The sequence below is a fragment of the Syngnathus acus genome, chromosome 4, assembly GCF_901709675.1.
Source record: "Syngnathus acus chromosome 4, fSynAcu1.2, whole genome shotgun sequence".
Lineage (NCBI taxonomy): Eukaryota > Metazoa > Chordata > Actinopteri > Syngnathiformes > Syngnathidae > Syngnathus > Syngnathus acus.
Genome location: NC_051090.1, coordinates 5,468,511 through 5,490,934, shown reverse-complemented (window position 1 = coordinate 5,490,934; position 22,424 = coordinate 5,468,511). Strand labels below are relative to the sequence as shown.

Below are 22,424 nucleotides of genomic sequence, written 5' to 3'. Positions count from 1 at the left end.
CAGTCGTCGGCGTGCGTGACTGCTGTTGACGTCAAAAATAAAATAGCGATGGGGGGGCAACACGTGTTAACAGCAGCGTGACAGGTAGGCTGGCTGGCTTTGCTTTTTTTTTTCCTCATTATGACAAGCAAGCACAACGAGCGAGCTGCTCTTGCGTGCTCGTATCTACGCGTGTGTATATTTGCGTGCGTGTGGGCGTGTGTTTTAAATTCAGCAGCCTGTCTTATCTAAGATCACACCGAGAAAACCCCCCCCATCCCACTCCCGCCCAACTCTTTGGAGCTTCTCTGCATCCTGCACGGAACCGCCAGCTTTCAGTTAGTGGTGGAAACTAAGCCTCCCCTATCTCTCTCTCTCTCTCTTTTTTTTTTTAGTGCTAGTGTGCCTCGCTCGGTCTGTCAATGAAGACCGGGTTGAGTGCGGAGGCCGAGAGTGACAGCGAGAAAGAGGCAGCTACTTCTCAGAAGAGGCCTCTTGACAGTTGCAGTTTGACTGGAAGTCATGAGAAGGTTTGCAGCGCCTTCAAAAAATATGCCACATGATTAGAGAGCTATAGATATGGGAAAATCACAAATGTCAAAACACAAAATGGAAATATCTGGAAATCTGATGTGCTACAAAAAAAGTAAATAATTTGGAGAAAAAAAGTGTACTGTTTTCAGCACAATATTTAAAAAAAATTAAAAAAAAAATCAAGATTTCCTCCTAAGCCCTATTAGTGAATCATTTTTGTACTCCAGTGATAACAACGCCGAGAACAAAGACCGAATAAAGACTGAAAGCTTCCACAACTGCCGCACTATAAAACCAGCTTTCATGTGAAGGTTTAGTTGACACACACAAGTCAGTCAGTCCTTCTTGGCTTTTGAGGCCTCGTCCTTTCATGTTCAAGCCGCCTTCAAATCTTGCCGAGTTGAGCTCACTCTTCGCGACCTTCGCACTAAGAAAAGTCAGCTGGCGGCGCCGACTCGGAAATACTATTAACCGCCTGCACGTGTGAGGCTTCAACATATTTGGATTCACTTTTGTGGAGAATGCATGTCATGTGTTCTTTATTGTGAGGTCATGTAGTGTGATCATGTACAGTACTAAATATATTTTTATTTTATCTGGGGTGGGGTGCCAATGGTGGGTAATAATGCACTACATTTACTCCATTACGGTAACATTTTGAATAAATTACACTTACAGAGCAGTTTTAATACAACAACATACTAATGTACTTTTACTTGAGCATTAATGTTAGCTAGCTATAGCTAGATTGTGCTCGCGGCTTTTAATTAGCAATCAAGAATTGCTTGCCCCCCCTGCAAAAGCAAACGTGGTACACTCCAGTCATTAAACGTAATAAGAGTAATCAATCCAATACTTTCCTATTTGATTCGATCACATTACTTGAACAAATAGATTCCCCCGTGAAATGTTAGACCGAATAACAGCTTTCACTCAATGTTATCGAATGCAAATGTAACAAACACGCGTGGACACAAGCTTGTTGTTTTCATTTTGGCTTTTTTTTTTATTTATTACCTAAAAAAAGAAAATGTTCTATCACAAGTCACACTGAAATGTATTGCTTAAGAAAAAAAAATATATTCATATATATTTTAATTTTTTCTTTTTTTTTTTGAGAAACGTGGTTTGTTTCCATTATATTTCCACCAAAAAAAAAAAAAATCCAGACACGAGCAAGAGCTGCAGCCTTGTTTTCCCCCCCACTTAAAAAATGCACAAAGAAATACGTAATTCACAGTTACCATTTTGGTTTCATAAATTAATACAGTCACACATGTGCTACACTGGTCTAGAGCTAGAACATTGTAAATTGTATTTTTGAATCTGGTTCAATTTCAATCGTTGGCTACAAGTAAGAACAGGCAACTGAAACTGTCGCGATCAGGAATTTCATTGACGTCATGTTTTTTTTTTTTGTATCCCTCTGTAATGCTCTATCATCATTTGTCATCTTTTTCAATTTCACACAGAAGTGAGGCACACACAGAGTATAGTTCATACATATACAAAAGGAAAATAAATAGAATTTGACCGGAAGGGAGGTGGGCGAGGGGACGGGTGGATAAACTGTCCTTTTGGTAATGTTGGATCCAAGGAGAAAAGAAGTGCATGTGGTCCTTACAGGACCTTTCTGGCTCTTTTGTGCCAAGTCATAAGCGTAGGAACAGTTTCAAATTTAGCCTCTTTTGTTTTCAGGGACGTGAGGATGACAAAACGAAAAAAATATTTCATTGACACTGCAAGGGCAACATTTTAAGGCACAGAAGCCTTGACATAATAGAGACTCCACCTGCTAGAAAACACATAACAAAAAGCTCCGTGGCCTCTTTCACGCAGATCCTGCAAAATGACCCGGCATTTATCCGCCGTTGCCTTTTACACGGAGCCCAGCCAAGGCAATGAACCACACTGATCGGGTACGATTTCAGGAGTCAGGAAATTTTTACATGCAGTAGAAAATGGGTGGGAAAATGACGCTTCGAAAACTGAAATTTCACTTAATTGACTTTGTCCCCACATTCCATGTTGGTGATGATAATACACAAAATACCAGTTTTTACATGCAGTGTAAATCGGGCTACGCCATCCTAATACTTTTGGAGCTTCTGACACTTCATCCAAAAGTGGAAAATTCCGGGTCCGACTTGTTATCCCCATTCCAAGCCATTTACCAAAAAAAAATGCTGAATGAAGGCGGACAAATGTGGGTTTTTACAGGCAGTGCAAAAGTGGTGCCTTGATGACATAGCGATAAAGTTGGGAGGAAAAAAAAAAATAGAAACATTCCCGTCCCCATTGTCCCCAATTTCTTAGTGAAAGGTAAGGCCACTTAACAAAAAGATGAGGTCCCCCCCCCCCTCCCCACACACACACACACACACAAAATGGTAATCTCTCACTGCAATCTTTTGGGAGTGCAATCGTGGCGGGGCGCTCGATAATTCAAAGTTCCTCGAGTCTCCGCGAGTGCGTCCGGATGTGATCCATGGTGTCCTGGCGTGAGAGGGGAGCTTCAAAGTTTTTAGGTGGGGGGGGCTCCAACTTCATTGTCACATAACAGGAATGTTCAGTGGGGGGGACTTAACTTCATCTGTTTTGATTTGTTGGTAATACTTTCACGTGTCTTTTTTTTTCTTCTCCCCCGTCTCCCCCAAATACACGAGTAAAAATGACAAAAAACTTGAACAAAAGCAGCAGGTTTTTTTTTTTCCCCAGAAATTCATGCATGTGAACCTCCACCTCTGCTCTTCTTTTTCCATTTCATCGTCACGCCATCCGCATGCAAAGAAAACTCTGCCTGACACTTTTTTTTTTTTTGTGTAGCAGCAAAACTGATATGTTCATGGATGTTCCGGTGGAGGCACTAAGTTAACACATTTATCACATTTTGCCAATAAAAAAAATTGCTAGGATGACTTTAAATGGTTGTAAGGGGTAATTAGTGAAAACTTGGGGGAAGATAACAAATATGGGGGGGGGGGGGGCAACATACACTCTTAAAAAAAAAAAAAAATCTTTCCCAATGGCCACATTTATGTACACGGTCCACTTGGGTTGCGAGTCGCGTGTCGTTGGACCGTTATGAACAAACTTCTGAATGAACGACTGAATGGATATTTATTGGTACCCAACCACAAAGCCACAAAGGGCCGCTGCTTTTGGAAAACAGCGAGAGGAATAGAAATAAAAAATAGATTTTTTTTAATTATTATTAAATGTCATAATTAGCTTTTTTTTTTTATTTAAGGATTTTAAAATCCCCCAACTAAAGCACTTTCTGTTCGTCCTTTTATCTCTCTGATCGCTGAGGTTGATATCAATACTTCCATATTATTTCTGCACACGAGTTAGAAATCAAGATTCTGTGCAAATCAACGTTTTGAACTGTTCTATGAAAACCTGAATGCTTTGTGAACAATGCTACATTTTCTTTTCTGCTTTATAAAATAGTATGTTTAAAAAACAAACAAACAAAACAAGACATTGAACCAGCCTGTAACAGGTCAGAAGCGGACTGCTCGAGTGAGTTTGGAGATCAGTAAAGAATGCCCGTCGCAATATTCCAAAGAGTCTGGCAGTGTTGCCATTTTGGGGAGGGGGGAGGGGGGGGGGGTACACACTGAGGCATCTGGTGCTTGTGTCCTATTGGGAAGTCCACTTGGAGCTCGTAGTCAGTGTACAGAGCGCGCACGCATGAGAAAGTCCAAAAATACCACCACCACCCACGGAATTCTTCTAAGCTCAAATTCAAGGTTTCTTCTTGAGTCCAAATCCAAGCAGCAGACAAAGTCCTCTTGCTGTGAAGGATGCTGGGATTGAAGTCTGCCAGGAGGGGAAAAGGGGGGGGGGGGGTCTTTCCTAGCAATTCCCCCTAAACTTTGCTCTGAGCACGCTTCTTCCTCTCAGGCCATAACAAACTCGGACTTCAAGTCGGCCTTGACGTCGGGCTTCCAGACGGAGTCGTCAAAGTCCAGGTCCAGGGAGCCCTCGCTGGACATGCTGCTGTTGCTGTTGCTGCGGCCCGCCTTGCGGTTGGGCAGCCAGTGATAGGGGCCGCGCTGGTCCCGCCGGGCCTTGCGGCGCAGGCGCTTCTGCTGCATCAGTAGCTGCAGACGCTCCACTTTGCAGCGGGTGGCGCGGTTCTCCGTCTGCCGGACTCGGTCGCCTGGGAAGAGAAGGAGAAATTAGCTTGGGAAACTCACAATAAAATAAAATAAAACAAGTGTGTGTATACATTGTATACAGGGCTTAGAAGGAAGGTGCATGTAACCACAATCTATTAGCCAGCTCCATTAGTATCTGTCTGGGAATGAAATCATGAAATAACGGGCTCCCATGTCGATAAAGCAAAGCGGGGCGGCCCATCGCCTAGCTGCGGCTCCGATCCGGCATCACAATTTTGCACGAATAAACACACGCGCGAAACGGTGCACGCACAACCAGCCACACACACATACACTCACACACACACACCCAGCAACAGCCGCAGTAGCTTTTAACGTGGATCGATGGCAAATTAAAAAGACCTATTGATTAAACCTTAGCTCTAGTGCAGCCATCCATCTCGGGCTCAGGACAACGCTATTGGCTTTCAATAGAAAATGCAAGCGAATGGAAATTGTATGCGGTGAGAGAGACGGGGAGATTGGGTTTTTCTTCTAGTTTTGTTTTCCATTATGGTTTCCTACTTGCGGCTCATTGACCCACATACACCCCCACCGTCACCTCCCTCTTCATTTCTACCCTGCTCCCCACTTTGCATCTCGAGGGATGCTGCTAGGTGGGCCAGTGAGAAGAAGGGCACTGGGGGGGGTTAAGGAATTCCGCCTCCAGAGGCAGAGCAAGGATAGAGGGCGGAGGGTAAAGGATCAGCCGTCGGTGGCAGTTTTTCCAATCGATTACGCTCTCCTTCGCTCTATCACCGTCGGAATGACTTGCGGACCCCGCGTGGGCTTCATTTGCCTTAAAACCCCGAGCCTTCTTCCTCCGCCTCTATAAATACTAGCCACTGTGAATAGGAAATTTTCTGGCAATGGATTCTGGAAATCAGCATGGATGTTAAATCGGGATCTGTAAAAAACAGAGGTAGGGGGGATCCCCTCGATTCAGACTTTTCTTCCATTGCCCTGGTAACTGCACTCTGAGTGAGCCCCCCCCTGATTTTCCCTTTTGTCAAAAATATAGCAAGCACTTTTCATTCTAAAATGCAAAAAAATACAACAAAGAAAGAGTATAAAGGGCAGTTTTTCAACATGCTGTAGGAAGTCGACGGCCTTTGGCTTGGCAAGTGTTTTGGGAATGTGCTTGGAGCGCCACCAATATGAGTGTAAGTGTGTGTTGTGTGCAGGCATGTGTGTGCGAGACCATTCATCAGCGTCACTACCGGAGCCCAGGGCGGCTGGGCCGGACACAGCTGGCCACAGGGATCTCCAGTCTATGTTTATGACAGTAGGGCTATTATTAGGGCTGGCTAAAAGGGACAAACCATACACACAAATACATGAACGCACATATTGCAAACACACACACACACATTCATGATGGCTACCTGGCCCAGAGCCTGACTGGAGAGCTTTGACGTGAACACAATAACCTTGGAGGACCCAGAGAGAAGTAGGAAGTGAATGGGAGAGACGATTCAATTTCGTCCACTTATGTGCTTTGACAGAAGACTGAGATGGGGAGAAGGGCGGGCTCAAGAAAAAGCTGATTTACTGTTTAAAAAAAAAAAATCAACTGTTCTTGCTTGGTAGAACAAGAGTTGACATGTTTTGATTTGGTTGACAAGACCAAAGAAAAAGCTATATTTATTTGAAATCATGTCTGGAAATTGTCAGTCCTTGACCACAAAAGTTGAATCAATGGCAACCAAAGTTCTTCTTGGTTGCTTCATCGGCTTAAAGCAGTCAAAAAAACAATCGAAGCAAGGATTGAGGGTTTCTTTAGTACACTGGAATGACTTTAACTTGACATTCCGACTTGCCAAAGACGCCAGCCACCTGGGAAAAACAATATAGTGCTGAGGTAGAAAATGGCAAAATTGGCCAATCAGACGCGCCGCCGATCAAAAAACGAGGCGGGGGTGGGGGGGGGCTGGCTGAAATGAGCGTTGTGACAGCAAGTGAAAGGCCGCCGACAGCCCTGCAGGGACACACGCTCTTCAATGACTTTTTCGACTTCATTTGCATTCTCCCTTCTTCTCTCCTTGTCGACAATGAAAGGGCACCCGATGTGCTTGACTGGCTTTTCGCTCGATAGCGCCGCGCTGTACTGCGTCACCGCTCGCTGAGCTGGGCTGAGCCGCCGTCGCACGTGTGAGCAAGGGTCTTAGCGGCGGATAACGGGTGCGGCGGAATCGGTTCAAGCCGGTCGGAGCTTAATCGTGGAGAGGCAAATATCTCCGATTCTTCCTCACCCGCCCTTCTCGTCTGGCTTGCCCCGGGGACGCTAACGTGACCTGACAAATCTAAAGGGGACATGTGGGGGGGGGATCCGGAAGGGAGGGGGGGGGGGGGCTTTCAGAGCTCTATTCTGTGGGCCTGTGTTGAACTAAGGCAGCTGCAGTGGGAGAAGGACTAAAAGGCAGCCCTATAATCCCAAAGCCCTCCCTTCCTCTCCTCCACAATGGCTCAGCCTGGTGCCCTGTATGCAGCCCCTGTCCCTGGCCCCTACACAATGGCTTTAGCTGGACAGGGGGGCCGGAGGGAGGTCCACCCTCCCCAGTAATGGAATTTATCTAACAATCAGCCTGCCAGGCCGTGAGTCCCGAGCTAGAAAAAAAAAAAAAAAAAATCCTCAAACTCAGCAACTCCTTTCACCAGTGCTATGAAACCAAGCTTTTAACCAGCCGTTTGAGGCTCGGGCGTGTCAAGCTTTTTTATTTACGCTTGTCTTATCCTCCCCGCACATGAACTTGCAGTGGGAAAGGGTAAAGGCTCTCTGGAGAGACTCCAGCTATGTGACATTTCCAAGAGGTTGTCTTAAGTAGAAGTGCGTACACATACTGCGCAACACACTCGGTTAGTCCTGCGGCTGAATGGAGGCAAGCCTCGGTGACGTGAAGTTAAGCCGTAACGTTAAGTCCAGTAAATCATCCGTCAGGTGTCGGCAGATAAGACTGACCGAGCATGCTAAGTCAATGACTTCGGTGGGACGCCAGGATGCGAGCGACCACAAAGAGTCCAAGGTTCGTTGTATCAGTGAGCCACACCGGCTTTGCCTCAGCTGGTTCCCCATTCATATCAGTTCCCAAGAAGTTTCGATGCTGAGCAGGAAGTTGGGGCAAGGCAAAACAAGCTTTTTCTTCTTTTTTTTTTTGTGCCACTCCCCTGGAAGCCACGGTCAATCCCGTGGGCAGTTGGCTGGGCTGACAGACAGGAGTTAACACCCCTTTGATGAATGACGGTTTTGAGTGTTTTGGTTTTAACAACCCCCTCCAGTGCTGAAGTTCAGACTAAATCTATTTAAAGGCCAAATGAACACAGAGAATGTACAGTATTGATGCACAACACAGGCATGGAAAACGAAGAGGAGGAAGATGGACAGATGGATTTTACAGGCGAGGCTGTTTTTGGACGGGGGGGGGGGGGGAGTGCAGATGTAGAGACGGGACGAGGGGAGGTTTGGACTAACTGGGGGGCGGGGGGTATTGAGGGAAAGGTCTTTCCTAAGTTAGGAAAATAAGCCCGTGTTATTCCAACTGTTCACTGGACACTTGTGAGGACACTCGGGTTGATATAGGGGGACGCTGGACTGACTGTACAGTCCCGCTCAGTCAGCTGCTAAAACTATTCAGCTCGTACAAAAGCAAACATTCATCACCATCGAGCGTATCTCAGGACCGACTTCACCCAACTCCGTTTCCCCCTGACGGGAGATAAGGAGGCCGCCCAAGACAATGCTGTTTTCTCTTAGTGTAACCTTACAACACTGGCTCAATGTTATCTTCTCCGGACATCTGGTTGACACTCGGAATCTGGTGGCTCCGACCGGAAAGGTGCTTTTAAGAGAGTGTCATTTGAACTCCAGCACCTGCACCACCCTTAGGGCATGTGCGGTGTTGAGTCCGTACTAGTTAAGACCTGCACACACCCTTGTCGTCTTAAAGCGGTTGAAGCCTAATCTACTCCAAACATAGCTTTGCCCGGGGTGGAAGGGGTAAAGCTATCTCCTTGGCGCGGAAATACAAGGTGATGCCTGACTGTAAAAGTCTAGAGAGGCTCGTATCACATCTTGGGAAAAAGCGGCTTTGACTGTAGCACCCTCTTAGGGTTGTGTAATTTCACTTTTCTTTGGCATGTTATCAAATTAGCTGTTGATCAAGAGAATGATAAAGTGCAAGTGAAAGCATCAGCAGGAACCATCTGTGTCGTGAATGAATGCGCCCTTTTGTGTGTCTGCGATTTCATGTGCAGTTACTCACCAGGGGGCTTGCACATGCGGATCTGGCTCTGGCACTGCACCAGCGGATGAAGGGTCGGCGGAGGGACGCTAGGGTTGACGGCGGGCACCGAGGTAGCTTTGGCTGAGAGTCCCGTGGCGCCGACCACCGGGGGCGAGGGAGGCGGCGACGGGGACGGCGAGCCGGGCGTGCCGCACTGGGTTTGGTAGCGGAGTTGGGTGAGGGACGGCGGCATGCCCTGGTAGTGGCGCGTGGCGCTCAGGAGGTCGTTGAGAATCTGAAGGATGGTACCTATATCTCGCCGGGGGCGCCCGTTGCTGTCCTGGCAGTTGGGGTGCAAAGTGCCTGAGAAGAGAGGAAGCAGAGTATTGCAGCAATACACTCGAGACGAGAATGTGCACGTTTATTGCTCGGAGCGATCGATAAATCTCACCTGAAAAGGTCCCTGAAAAGACTCCAGGAGCGTGGTTCACAAAGCTCTCAATGATGGCGCCGGGTTTACGGGAGCGCGCCGAGGAACTCGTGCCACTACTGGGGCTGTTGGTGCTGCAGCTGGCCTGAAACAGAAAAATGGGAGTCGTAATGTTAGAAAGTCACTTCAAACCAGATCCTGTATTTCTGGAACCAGGGGCAGACGTTTTAGTTAGTCCTTTTGCTCAGGTAACTTGAAAATGCATTTTCACGCCAGCTATATTACTGACAAGCAACAATTTTGAGATATTTTCATTTCGTGTATCGTAAGATATTTCAGGCTTACCTCAGGGCACAAAACGGGGGCTACGGGGCTGGCCGGGTTGTGGCCGGCCTGGCCCGAAGAAGGCTGGTGGTAGTGGTGGTGGTCCCGCAGATGATGGGGAGGAGAGCGGAACAGACTCCCGGCGACATGCGACGACGTGCGAGGGGAGCGGGAAGGAGGTGGAGGAGGGGTGGCCGGGCCGCAATGAGGAACCGACGATGGGGACTGGTGGTACATGGGGGGCAGGGACTGGTGGTGTGTGGAGGGAAGAGGGAAGGTTGAGGCGCTTGTGGGAGAGGATGCGGAGGGGCCCGGCTGAGGCAAGTGGGGGTTGTGTGGATGATGAGGGAGTGGGGACTGCGCTTGAGGGTTACAAGGTTGTCCTGCGGGCTGGCCCATTGTGGCATCCGAGTTGCCCCGGGCGATAAGGTGCCTGTGCTGGATCTGCGGACCTCCCGACTGCTGTGCTGCCAGCTGGAGCTGGACGAACATCATGTGATCACCCACGCGGAGGGCCAGCGTGAGGGGGGAGCGGCCAGACAGGAAATCGCTGACCTGTAGATGGAAAAAAAAAAGATTTTCAATAAGGACCGAGAATTGTTGCAGTCCAAAAAAGCGAGACGCTCCCCTGCGCGTTTGACTTCCTCTTCTGTCAATGAACAGTGGACAGCCGTTGAAGCACAAACAACAGAGCTTTGAGCTCCCACTCTCATTGAGACACAGACGCACCACATTCGGCCAATCCAGCGATCAATCACCATTCTGTAACACTGGGCTATTTACATGGGCTGGATGAGGCCGGCCGGCCGACTGTTGGAAAACACACAAACAGAGCCCACTCTCACTCGCCTCCAACTGCCCTTGGGCGCGCTCTTAGTCAGCAGTGTCATTCAGCGTGAGGACAAAAGCCACCCTTCTCTCTGGCTTAGGGCCTGAAAAATCAATCCTACGTCCAGGAAATACACCCCGCCCGCCCGCAGGAACAGAATGGACAATTGTCTATGGCGGATCTGGAAGGGATGCCCATTTTTGGAGCACTCACAACACAGGCCAAAATGGCTGTGTGTGTGTGGAGAGGGGGATTTACTGACCCATCAGTGGCCCGGATGGACACAAGAATTCCACAGTGGACTTGTCGCAACTTGGCTAGAGGATTCGCATTCAACAACAAGAGTTTTGTTGTCTTGGCCTTTGCGTGCATGTGACTTTGCTGCATTTTGCCGCTTGTCGCTGAAACTGCGTGTCAATGTGAATTTGGGCTTTATTGTGAGAGTCACTCAGAGTGCAAAAGAAGGGAATTGTGATGTTTCAAAGTCACAAGTCTTTCTTACGAGGTTTCTGTTCTCTTTGTTTGATTGCGCGTGAAAAGCAACGGCGGATAAATGTTACAGCTCTGACGTATGTGTGAAAGGCGCTTTGGAGAGGAGGGGGAAAAAAAAAAAAAAGAGCAGAGGTGTCACTCTGTCAAGACTTTTGGCCGTGCTCCTGAGATGTTGCCTGGTGGTTAACCCTGTGAATCAGCAGGCTCTGCCCTCAATCACTCGTCTCTCTTCAGAGCTGCTTATTTATTTCTCTATCGACCGTCGCCTCCCTATATTGCCAGGGTGACCTTTGCACACTGGTATCGACATGGGTGTGTGGCAATAACAAAAAAACAGGGGAGAGGCAGGCGAAAGGACAAAGATGAGCTCACGGCCGTGTTTCAACATTAAGTAAAAAAGGAAGGTGATTACAATCTGCATACAAGGGAGGCTTTGGGATAAACAAACTCAGCGCTTTTGGGGAGTGTAAACGGCGCCTATCAGGGTCTTGTTGATACAGTCCACACCCACCGCGATTACACCGTTGTGGTAAGACGACAAAAGCAGCAGGCCTGAGGCTGGGTGTGAAAGCAGGGTTGGGTGCCGGGTCTTGGGAGGGAGGGGGGGGACTCTGACTGGCAGCTGTCAAGAATGTGAGTATTGCTAGTCCAAAACACACAGCCCTGGGGGCGGGGCGTCAAAATTGGTGTTTGGTTAGAAGAAGGTTGGGAGATGGGGTGGAACCTGCGTGAGAAGTCTTTCACCTCATGTCATCACCGCTGGCTCCACCCTTGCCTGTTTGGACGGGACTTACCGGTAGATTTATATGACAAATGCTCGGTTAGATAAGCGAGCTGATTACTAGTTTGGCTTACAGCATAATATTTTGTTGACGCGCGTCCGTTTTTTGTTGTCGCTGTTGATTGAAAGTCAATTCTGTGCCTCGTATTTGTTTTTCCGAGTTACAAACGTCTGACTCACCAAAGGGTCTACGACTGGAGTCGCTCGGGCCGCCTCGACCTTTTCGTTAGACAAAACAAATCAAAAGGCCAAAATCAGCAAGCGCGCAAATAACAGAGCGTTTCGACGGCTGTAATTTTTGCCAAATGATACAAAACGCCTAGCCAAAGTAAATCTTCAGGTGTGCAATTCAGACTGACGCACGCAAGAAGCAGCTTGAGGATGCGGGGAAGGGGCTGCCGAGCGGAACACTTGAAATGGGGCCCCCGTTTCCTGAGGGAGGGGAGCCGTACGGGGGTTGCGGAGGATGATACAGCACAGTCTGCTTGCCAGCGGCTACATTGGCGAGAGCGCTCGTGTAGCAACAAGCCTCTTCCAGACGGACAGACTGTGAGAGGGAAACAAGGGGGGGGGGGTCTGTTAAGTGTGCAGTTGGGGGAGGAGTTTTCGAGTGCTGTCGAGCTGGCGAGTGAATGATTCCCAGAGGTTTTCAGCTATAGCAGCTCAGCTCCAGTCCAAACATGCCTGTCTTGCTCTCAGGAGCCCGGCCAAGAGAGAGCCGATGTGGCTGGCTACCATTGACGTCAGTACAAACACCAGATAGAGCCTTGTGGAACATCACAGGCAAACAAAAGAGAGGCTTCTAGGCATGTCTGAGACCCTTCCTCCTCCTCCTCCTCCTCTGTGCAACCTTTATCCCCCCCCCCACCCACCGCTGCTCATCGTAGCACACTTGAATTCCAAAGCTTGACAAAAGCAACTTCTGTGCTGGTTTGTTATGAGAGACACAAGAAGAGAAGAGAGGAGAGGCCTCACTCATATTGTTTCCTTTAACACGCAAAAGAGAAGAGTGAGGTGTGTCTTTGCCCGAAACGACACACTGGCGTGATTACCGTTGGCTGGGTGGTGTTAATGAAGAAGCCTTTTTTTTTTTGTTTAGAAATACCATCGTGTTGTCGGTTTCGGGTGCCGGTATTTGGTTTAGTGGGAGGCTGCGGTTGACATGTAGGGATGGAAGAGCATGGTGAGGGGCAGCGAGAGGAGGAGGAGGAGGGGTTGGTTGAAGATGGTGAGAGAAAGGGGGGAGGCGGGCGATGGGGGCAGGGTGTCAGGGAGTATTGGTGCTGGTGGTGGGTGATGAAATATTCAGTGAGGATGTGCCTCTGGCTCCTTCCCTCTTTTTTCCTCTCGACATCTCTAGCTGACAGTTTTATTTATTGGGGTCCCTGTGGTTCAAGGAACTCATTTGCAGTCGTTCTTCCTTCGCGCACTAAGCGAAGTGCGGCGGTGGCGATAAGGAAGGAGGAGGGAGAGAGGGAGGGGAAAGAAGATGCCTAGCTGACATTCATGAACAACTGAGCAGCTTTGTGCTGGAGAAAAGAGGATAGAGGCTTGGGAGGTGGGCGGGATAGGAGGCTGCAGAGAAGGGGAGGGGGCTCTCCTGCAGGCGTATTCGGGTTCCGATGAAGCTGAGCACCTGTCCAAGTCGTTTTTATTAACCCGGCTATCGACTGAGGTGGTTTGATCGCACTGTCGGTCTTTGTGCGGACAACATAGCAGCTAAAGATGCAATAACGGAAAGGAGACGGGCGGGGCGGGGAATCAATGACTTGCATCATGCCCTAAATCCTGAAAGCAGCCAGAGGGGTGGGGGGGCTCTTCAAAGACCCCATTAGGAAGACCTGCATGAGTAATACGGCCTGATATGAAACAAGAGATGCGCAGGAAATAGCATTCATAATGGTGAAATTAAGTTCCCACTAAAGCCACTCCTTGTGGTCACGGATCAGGCCGAGCAGAAACTAGAGCAGCCTCAATATGAAAAGTGGAGCTCATGGGTTGGCACTGGATGAAAAAAGGAAGAAGACTAAGAACGGATACATGTACTGGAAGTTTTTATGGACGGATGACAACATTTGGTAAAACATTTGCAGAGACTTAGATAAAAGGGAGTGGGAATAATAAGACAGTGTTGCGTGAGGTCAAAACTGTTTTGACTGACATTCTCACGCATTCCTACACCGAAAACTCAACCCATATTTACTGGTCCAATTTGAAATCCATTTCCAAATGAGTCTGTCACGGAATGATCAGTGAACCGAGAGAAAACATTTTTTGTGTAAATAACTTGACCTCATTGGCCATCATGTCTCCCTCCGCCCACTCGGCAGCTCTCCCGGTCACGACGGCCGCTACTTGAATCACAAAAGTGTCGCTGGCGGAATACCAAAACAATGGCGGTCACGACGCGTGTAGAGAAATTGTTCTTGCCGCCGTGAGCCCGAGCGAATTAATAGAGGCGGACATTAAAAATGGATGCCGGCCCATGCACAATGAACGACATCCCCCCTGCAAACACACCTTGACTACCCACCACAGTGCCCATCCTCCCTTTTTTTCTCCCGCTGTGCATTAATAAATCACAAAAGGGGGGATTATACAGGTGCAAAAAGAGGCCGTGTGATCATCTTATTAGCGCCATTACCAAAGCCGCCATTTACGGGTGCTGCGCCATTATTGTCTTTTATCTCAAATTTTAATTCAGAATTAGCATTCTAAACGAAAAAGAACTCCTTTGGAAAAAAAAGGCTTTGTTTAAAATGGTGGCAGGGAAGCCATGCTTAACCAATACATTGAGTCATTCTTAAGGTTCCTGGCCCGCCTACATCCGAAATCCAATTTGAATGATTTCCAGTGGCGTCAATGCGGCTGATTAACTATTATTCAGATAAAGTGCACGACTGTAAAGGGAAACATAATTGAGCCATATTGAGAAGGTAGCAACATTCTATTGTGGCAGATCCCACATATTGCGCAACTCAATGACTGTCCAATCCGCCCTTTCGTGGGAGGGAAAGGAAATGGAACGAGGTGGACGTGACCCCAAATGGTGCCTCTTCAGAGTTTTGCATCACTCTGCTACGAGATCCAATAGCATTGAGTGTGAGTTGTCGCTCCCTGTGGAGGAGGAAGTGTGCAAGTTTGGGGGGGGGGGGGGGGGGGCATCTACGTAACCGACCAATGGCGAAACACAGCCTCCTCCCAAAGCAATATGTTAGCATTCAAGGGGAAATTTGTCAATGCCTTGAAGGGCTTGTCAGTTGGTCAGGTTCCATGTTTTAAGACGTGAACAAAGAGGTGGCTGCATGCGGGGGGAAGGGCAACGGGCAAGGGGGGAGGCGGGGGGTGTTAAGGGGTGAGGCCTGCCTGGGTTTTATTCCGACATCAATGTGCATCAATGAGCAAATAGTCCCTCGTGTGCCGAGGAGGGACATATAATCCTCCTCTTTCCGTCAAACGCCAAGATCAATAGTCGGAGAGAGAACGTGGCTGCCGACAAATGCCCAAAATTTGCGACTATTCAGCGCTCGTCTTTCATTTTCCTGAGAGACATCGCTTTACTTTCTGAACAGGAGCAGAAATCCTCTTAAAAAAATATCCTCTGTGAGCCGTACGTATGTAAGATATACACACTTGACGAAAGCATATAAGGTTGATGAGAGTCGCCCCGGCTGGGCTAGCGTCGCTGCGCTTTGATGGGCTGTCACTAGGCGGGAGCTTAACGCCACTTAGATGTCATGCAGAGAGTCTCGAGTGAGGTGGCAGAGCAGGAATTAAAGGCGGTCAGGATTGTCCTTGTCATCACGGTCAAACCCAGGCGCATTTAATTGATAGCTGCTTGGGAGCGTCCCGACTCATTTCCATTTCTGCGGTCGGCCTGTTTTCCTCCTCAATAAATGCGGCTTTACTCCAAAACACGTGCAAATGCGAGGGTTCATAGGTTAGCGGCTCACAGCTGCACCCCAAAACACGTTTCCCCGAGGCTATTTTTGGGTGAACGTTGGTATCAGTTATCGTGTCAGACACTTTCAAGAGCTAAGTGCATTGATTGATTTTTGATAGCCCCGGCATTAAAGGGAGTGGGAGGGGGGGGGGGGTCGAATGAGAGAAAGCTTTGGTGTTTCTATTTTCCCCAATCAAATCCCACCGCAATCCATACCGTCCCGCTTCATGAATTATAAAGCAGAATCAATTTCTTTTGGATAAAAACACACTAAAGAAGCCAAATGGCTTTATCGTAACCTTTGACCCCGCCACACTGCGCTGTTGTTTTGCAATTGGGATGAGCACAGCAAGACACACGCGGAGTGACTAATACGCGTTGAAGCGGCCACCCTGGGAATAAAAACAAGGATGACAAATATTCAAAGTTGATGCATTAATTGGCAGTAAAGATAAGCTCGATAGCGCTGTAAAGTGCGAGCAGCCATCCGTTGTCACACACCTACACACATGAAGTCATTTGCTTCTTCTCCGCTACGAGTTCACACGCTCAACACGGCCAACAAAAGTTCACATCGGGGAGCAAAGTCGGGCCAAAATGCGCTCTGATGTCATCGGGGTAGCTTTTTTGCAACAGGCGCAGATCCGCTTTTTGAGAGCCAAAGGGCAAAACTAGCTTTTGCAATTTCACTAATAAATTGCTAAATTTGCATCGCCATCTCCTCCGGTTTCAAAATCGTCACTGACGCGTTCGCACGCATCTCACACTTATGCAACTCTGCAAAAGGAAGTCGCCGAGCGCGCTTCGCATCTCACGCCGCCGTCTATGTGCCTCAGGTGTCGCCATCCATCGCCGAGGTTGACTCATACCCTGACGCGGCCTAAAAGGCGCACAAGCTTTTTCGGCGGAACTCGGAGGTTTTACATCGGGTGCGGTGTGTCGCGCCCCGCCGCCGCACAACTTGCTTTCAGGAAGCTGGCGTCGATCCGACAGTCCAGCAGTTTACGAGCCCGAGCGCACTTCCTGGAAACTTGCTTGTTGTGCATGTGAGTGTTACATGACAGCATCGGCGGCAGCAGCAGCGGTAGAAGGGCTGACGCTTCCGCAGATGTTAGCAGGATACGGGAGGGTGGCGCTCCCTGTTATATCTTAACGCGTGACGCTCGCCAGGCTTGTTTAAGAGGCGGAGATTAAGACAAGCCAAAGAGGCTTGTGCTTTGCAGGCTCATCCGCTCTCCGCTGCATTGCTGGAGTGACAAAGCTGCCCCTTGTCACAAACACAGACACAATAATCATGTTTTCACGCTTTCTGGTATAATTGGCGAGGCTCCTCCCCCGTGCAGTTGAGTTGTCCTGATAAGGCAGTGAGCTCAACCTGACAAAGGAGCGAATCAGGTTTGTGGTGACGTAACTACAGGTAGCGCGTCAGCAGATGACATACGCGAAACTGCGTGACTCACGATGTCCTCGTTTATTGTGTAGCCTTGGTAATATGTCAGCTCGGGCAAGGTTTCGCAAACTGCGGTCGAGGGGCTTCAAAATGGCCCGCATGTAAATTTTTAGGCGGTTGAGTCGATTTTTTTTTGTTAGAACTGCGTTAGTGTAGGTTTGTGATAGGTGCGTACCAATTTGCGAACAAGTACTAAGTGTTACGTCACCACTGTAACTAAGAAGCCCTAGTTTGCTCATTAGCGGCTCACCCAACTTTACTCAAGCTCAGTAAAAGGCGCTAATCATATGCTGTTTGCTACAAAAGGTAAACCGACCAGGGTCAAGTTTACAAAGCCATCAGCTAGCCAAGCCGACTTCTTACCTGAGTTTCGGTTAAGCTCTCCAAGGCTTGCATTACTGACTGCTCGGGTCTTGACGCTTGAGACTGTGAGGGGGAGAAAACAAGACAAATAAAAATAAAATCAATAACACATGTCGAAACGGCGTATGGCTAGGGCAGGCCGGCCTCACCATTAATCCTGCTTCGACGGTCGGTACGAGTGTTAACTTGCTCCCATCAGAGACGCCAAGATCCTGGAGTTTCCCCGAACTTAGTCTGCTGCGGGGTTCAGAGAGGAACGAGATAATTAGACTGTGCTGACAATATCTCTCTTCACACAAACAAGCGTAGCCGCGTCCGCGGGGGTGCGCCGACTTCAAAACCAGTTTGGGAAAAGAGCCGAGGGTGAAGGGAAGTATTGATCCGGCTGTCATATTTCAATTTCAAGTATAGCGAGGCTCTGACAATTGCTCGCAGTGGATATTTGCCGGCGTTTGAGGTGGTTTGTTCCACTGAGCAGCGCCATTTATAAACCAGACGGTTCCTTCCCCAAATATAAAATAACAAACACAAGATATGAATAAGCCTGCTTGATGTTTAATGAAATAACTTACAACGCTGCCTTAAAAGGGATCTCTCCTTTCCATGTGACATGACGCAATACACGTGACTGATAGGATGACGCTCGCGATGGGCAGCTGAGTGAAAAGCCAGCTTGACCCAAATCTCACCCTGTGCTGCTGAACAAAGACCCCCGGCACCCACTTGCTAGCTGGTCTACAGTTACAAGGGCAGGAGGGGATTTCAAAAAAAAAAAAAGAAAAGAGGAGGGGGGGGGTACATTTTAAAGGATGATGTGATTACAATGGGCAAGGGTGGCTATAGGCTTGAAAAACAATACGTACTGTTTGCATCTTGGAAAGCCTCCTCCTCCATGGTTACTTTTTGCAAAACACCACCTGCGCTTTTGTTAAACCCCGCTTAACCTGGCCTTCATTCATTCATTTAGCCGCTTGCTAATACTGCAGCGTTACGGTTTCGCTTCACTTAGAACGACAAAAAAAAGCCATCTAGGCGGCGCCCACCCTACCGAGCCACTGCGACGGACACACGTAAGGGCATGACTCACCCTTGACATGTAACTTTATAAGATCGGACTTGTGTAAGGTTCCTGACATTGACTGTATATGAGTCACCCACGCACGAACATTATCAATTTATTCTGGCCTCTCTGTTTAGAGGGTGGGAGGGATCAATCAATGCGTCGTCCCGTCAATATCATCTCAAGTGACCGACGCGTCCCCTGTGTGTAATTGTGACACATAACATTGGGAACACTTACGCAATCTGCCCTAACGCTCAGGTTTGATATAATAAATTTAGGTGTGCAGTGTACCGAATCCTCGGAATATGTCAAAAGGACACAATGCGTGTTCTTCAAAACTCATCTCAAGGGGCTTCCTTCAAATAACACAGATATGTGCAAGACAAGTGTCAGTTTTATGCATGTTGCTAGCGTCGGGCCGAACTATGTCACAATTTGGGAAGTTTCGGCACAAATCTATACTATTGGTCGCTCCACGTGCAGGTTTTACTTTAACAAATTATTAAGTGTTGAAAACGACTTGCTCTTTTGCTGTACGATCACTTAGAGCCTTTCCCCATTTCAGTTTCGGACCTCAGATGGCCATAGTGAAAATACAATGGAATAATTAAATACATATTGAATGTACTTGGGCTTTTAATATAATTGCATTTCAGGCCCACGAGCTGTATGTTTCGCACCACTGCTGCCAAAAGTTAATTAGATAAAACTGGATGGATTTTTCCTGCTCAATGATGTATTGGTCATACACACACAAAATGAAATACTGGACTCACGTTTCTTTGTGCAGCAGGGCGAGCCTCTCTTTGGGTACTTTGAGCCGCTGCGACAGCCTCCTCTTCAGCCCGTCCACGGTCTCCTCCTGGGGCAGCGAAAGCTCGAAGCGGGTGCCGGTGGTGGAGTGGATTTGCAGGTTCATGGAGGGCTCGGCGGGGGCGGCCTCGCAGGACGAAGAAGCCCCGCGGCTGGTGCAGCTCCGGGCGCTGGGATGCTGGTCCATCCGATAACCTGTGGGGCGCGGGGTGGTGGAAGATGAACGGTGGGGGATGATGGAATCGACGAGGGAGAATAAGAAGATGAGGAGGACGAGGAGAAAGCCGATCCCTGGCTTAAGTGTTCCCGCAGCTAAATGCTACATAGATGGGTGAATGAATAGCACAAAAAGGCAGACCGGTCCACGTCAATTCGTATATTCCTCTCAGTTTTACAAGTAAGTTCAGCTTCGATACACGGGGACGAGACGGGCTTAACTCGTACCCACGCAGGCTCCCGTGGAACATGAGTGACAATGAACGTCGTGCACACAAAAAGTATCCCCAAGATCCAGCCAGCGTCGGCTCTCAAGCCAAACCCCCTGCACGGCGGACCAATCGTGAGAAAGCTCACCCGGGGCGAGCCAATAGGGGGCGAGGTGTACACCCACGTGGAGGGAGAGCGAGTTAAAATCCATTCATAATAAATGACAGCATAGAAGAAGCGAATGTGGAGTACAAAGCTCTAGTTTCACCACATTTTGGCCATTAAAGATGTTTTTTTTTTAAACGCATTTCCACCATATCATGTATTCTCATGCAGGTGGATACTGTTTGCGCTATAAAATTGAATCTGCTTTTGCATAAATGGGTGCAGCTCTGTTTACACAATAATTTACCTCTCCTCGCATAGCGCATGTGTATGAGCTCTGTGAAGTTGGCAACACTAAAATAGAATTGAATATTCCTATAAAGAATTATAATGAGAATAATAAGTTCATTTATTTGCATACATAAAAATACTAGATATTTACGTGATTATCCTCTAATTTTATATCGTAAATATAATTTCAATATTTACATTGTACCAATTTTAATTGTTTATAGCTCTGTTTATTATGGCATCAAGTTAGCCTTCTTCCACGTTAAAAGATCTCGATCGCCCCCAAGTGGCCACAGAGGAGTTACAAATCAATACCAGCCGGTTACTCACTTTTCTTTCGTAATGGCATAAAATTGGTACAAAATGTCTTATTACTCAAATTATGAATAGAGACCATTTATATCTATTATTTTTATGTTTATAATAAACAAAACAGTATAATAATGTGCTTTGCTGTGGTCACTACCACAGCACGAAAATCAATAATGTGCAACTTATCGTTTTAATTAACACTAGCCGCCCACTAATTATATATTTTGTTTTACTGTAACAGCCTGACATTCACCACTCGATCGATACGAGCCGTGTGGTGAAGTTAATAACGTCCAACACAATTTACATGGCACTCCCTTGACAACATGCTTTATTATCGATCCTTCATTACCGGTCAATACGACAAGCCACCGGCCTCTGTAATATTTAGGACGGAAGAGCGGAGGAATGTGATGTACTGCTTATTAAAAAGGTGAAAAGTACTTACCGATGACCGTGGCAAGAACCGCGAAGCTTCGCGTGGAAGTAAAAGGTCCAATTTGTTCCCCCAGCTTTGGCATGTAAGGTACGAACCGAACAGGTCAGCAGCGAATTCCCAATAAGGAATGGGATCGAAATGAATTATCCACAAGGTGGTCGAAGTCGCTTGAGCACGTTGCTTCTGAAGCTATCCAGTCAACAGTGCCTCTCTCTCAGTGTCAAGAACGCCCGCTCGTTGGTGAGTCGCCTCTTAAAGAGACTCTTCTCGGATGTGATGTCACCAATATGATTTTTTTTTTTTTTTAAAGGTGGACTCGTCCTCCAAAGGTCACCGTCGCGACGTTCTATTTCGGTAAGAATGTTCCGAGGCAATGACGAAACATAAAAACAAATAGTTTACCGTGTGACTTAATGGCTGACTTACGCAAACGTTGCAAATGACACTTGTGAATCACATGCTTGTTTCCGTACGACCTTAAGAGCATTCAAATAAATAAATAATGCCGGTAGTGTCGGTGAGCTGTGACGTCAGCAAGGCAGGTAACTAACCACGCCTCCTAGATACAAGGTACATTTGTAAACAAACTTGTCATATCCAGGAACTAGACTTGGAGTGCCTGGAAGCGATACTGAAGTAAAAGTGCAAGTTTCTTAAGAGAAAACAAATTAAAATCTGTATTTGGAATAGTTGAGTTAAATTAAATAGTCAAATACTAAGTATCAAAAGTATTTTTCATGTATATTTTAGTCATCATTTTATTTGGTCAAAAAACAATTTATTCAGGTTTTATTTTGCACTAACATGGGAGTATGGGCGTACAGAATGTATACATATGTGCAAGAACGTGTATTTTATTACGTACATGTATTTTATATTTGCCCGATGGCAAATATAAAATACATGTACGTGAAAAATTACTGACGTACAGAATATGTGCAAGAACAAATAGGATTCAACTGAAAACAAGCCTGCAGCCTGCATTTGTAATACGCAAATAACATGAGTTTAATATTGATTTAACAATTTAGCTAAACCAAGAGACAAATTGTCACGAGACTCAAAGCCATAACCTCTGAACTGTGAGGCATAAGCACTAACCACTATCTCACTAAATGAGTACTCCACGAATTCTCAAGATTGCTGGCGTCTCAAGATGAATCTAATCTGACAGAGACTCAATGCCTTCCGAGCATTGAATGTACTGACTGAAATGCCTATGCCGTCAGATACCATGATAATAATCAGTAATCGTGATGCAATTCAGGAGGGCGCTGAACTCTGTATCCACAAACAGCACTGAATATCTGATCACAAACAGAGCGGGGAGGAGACGAGCACAGCCCCAAGTGAATGATCACGCTGTCTGAGAACTGAATCATCCTGCTTTGTGTCTGTGAGTGATTGCGGCGGTGAAGTGTGTACCAAAAAAAACCCACAGGCGTTATCTTAGACTCCACGTGC

General features: G+C 47.4%; 1 protein-coding gene across 1 annotated transcript; it reads right to left on the bottom strand.

The window, feature by feature from the left end:
* Positions 1-1,618: 1,618 nt before the first annotated feature.
* midn (midnolin) lies at positions 1,619-21,220 on the bottom strand. The gene is made up of 8 exons (XM_037249126.1): positions 20,970-21,220; positions 19,351-19,582; positions 17,661-17,748; positions 17,512-17,574; positions 9,675-10,208; positions 9,351-9,474; positions 8,939-9,262; positions 1,619-4,681 (listed from the first exon to the last, which is right to left on the bottom strand). Exons 1-8 carry the CDS (start codon positions 21,040-21,042, stop codon positions 4,419-4,421), a joined length of 1,701 nt encoding a protein of 566 aa, XP_037105021.1. The 5' UTR covers positions 21,043-21,220; the 3' UTR covers positions 1,619-4,418.
* Positions 21,221-22,424: the final 1,204 nt, after the last annotated feature.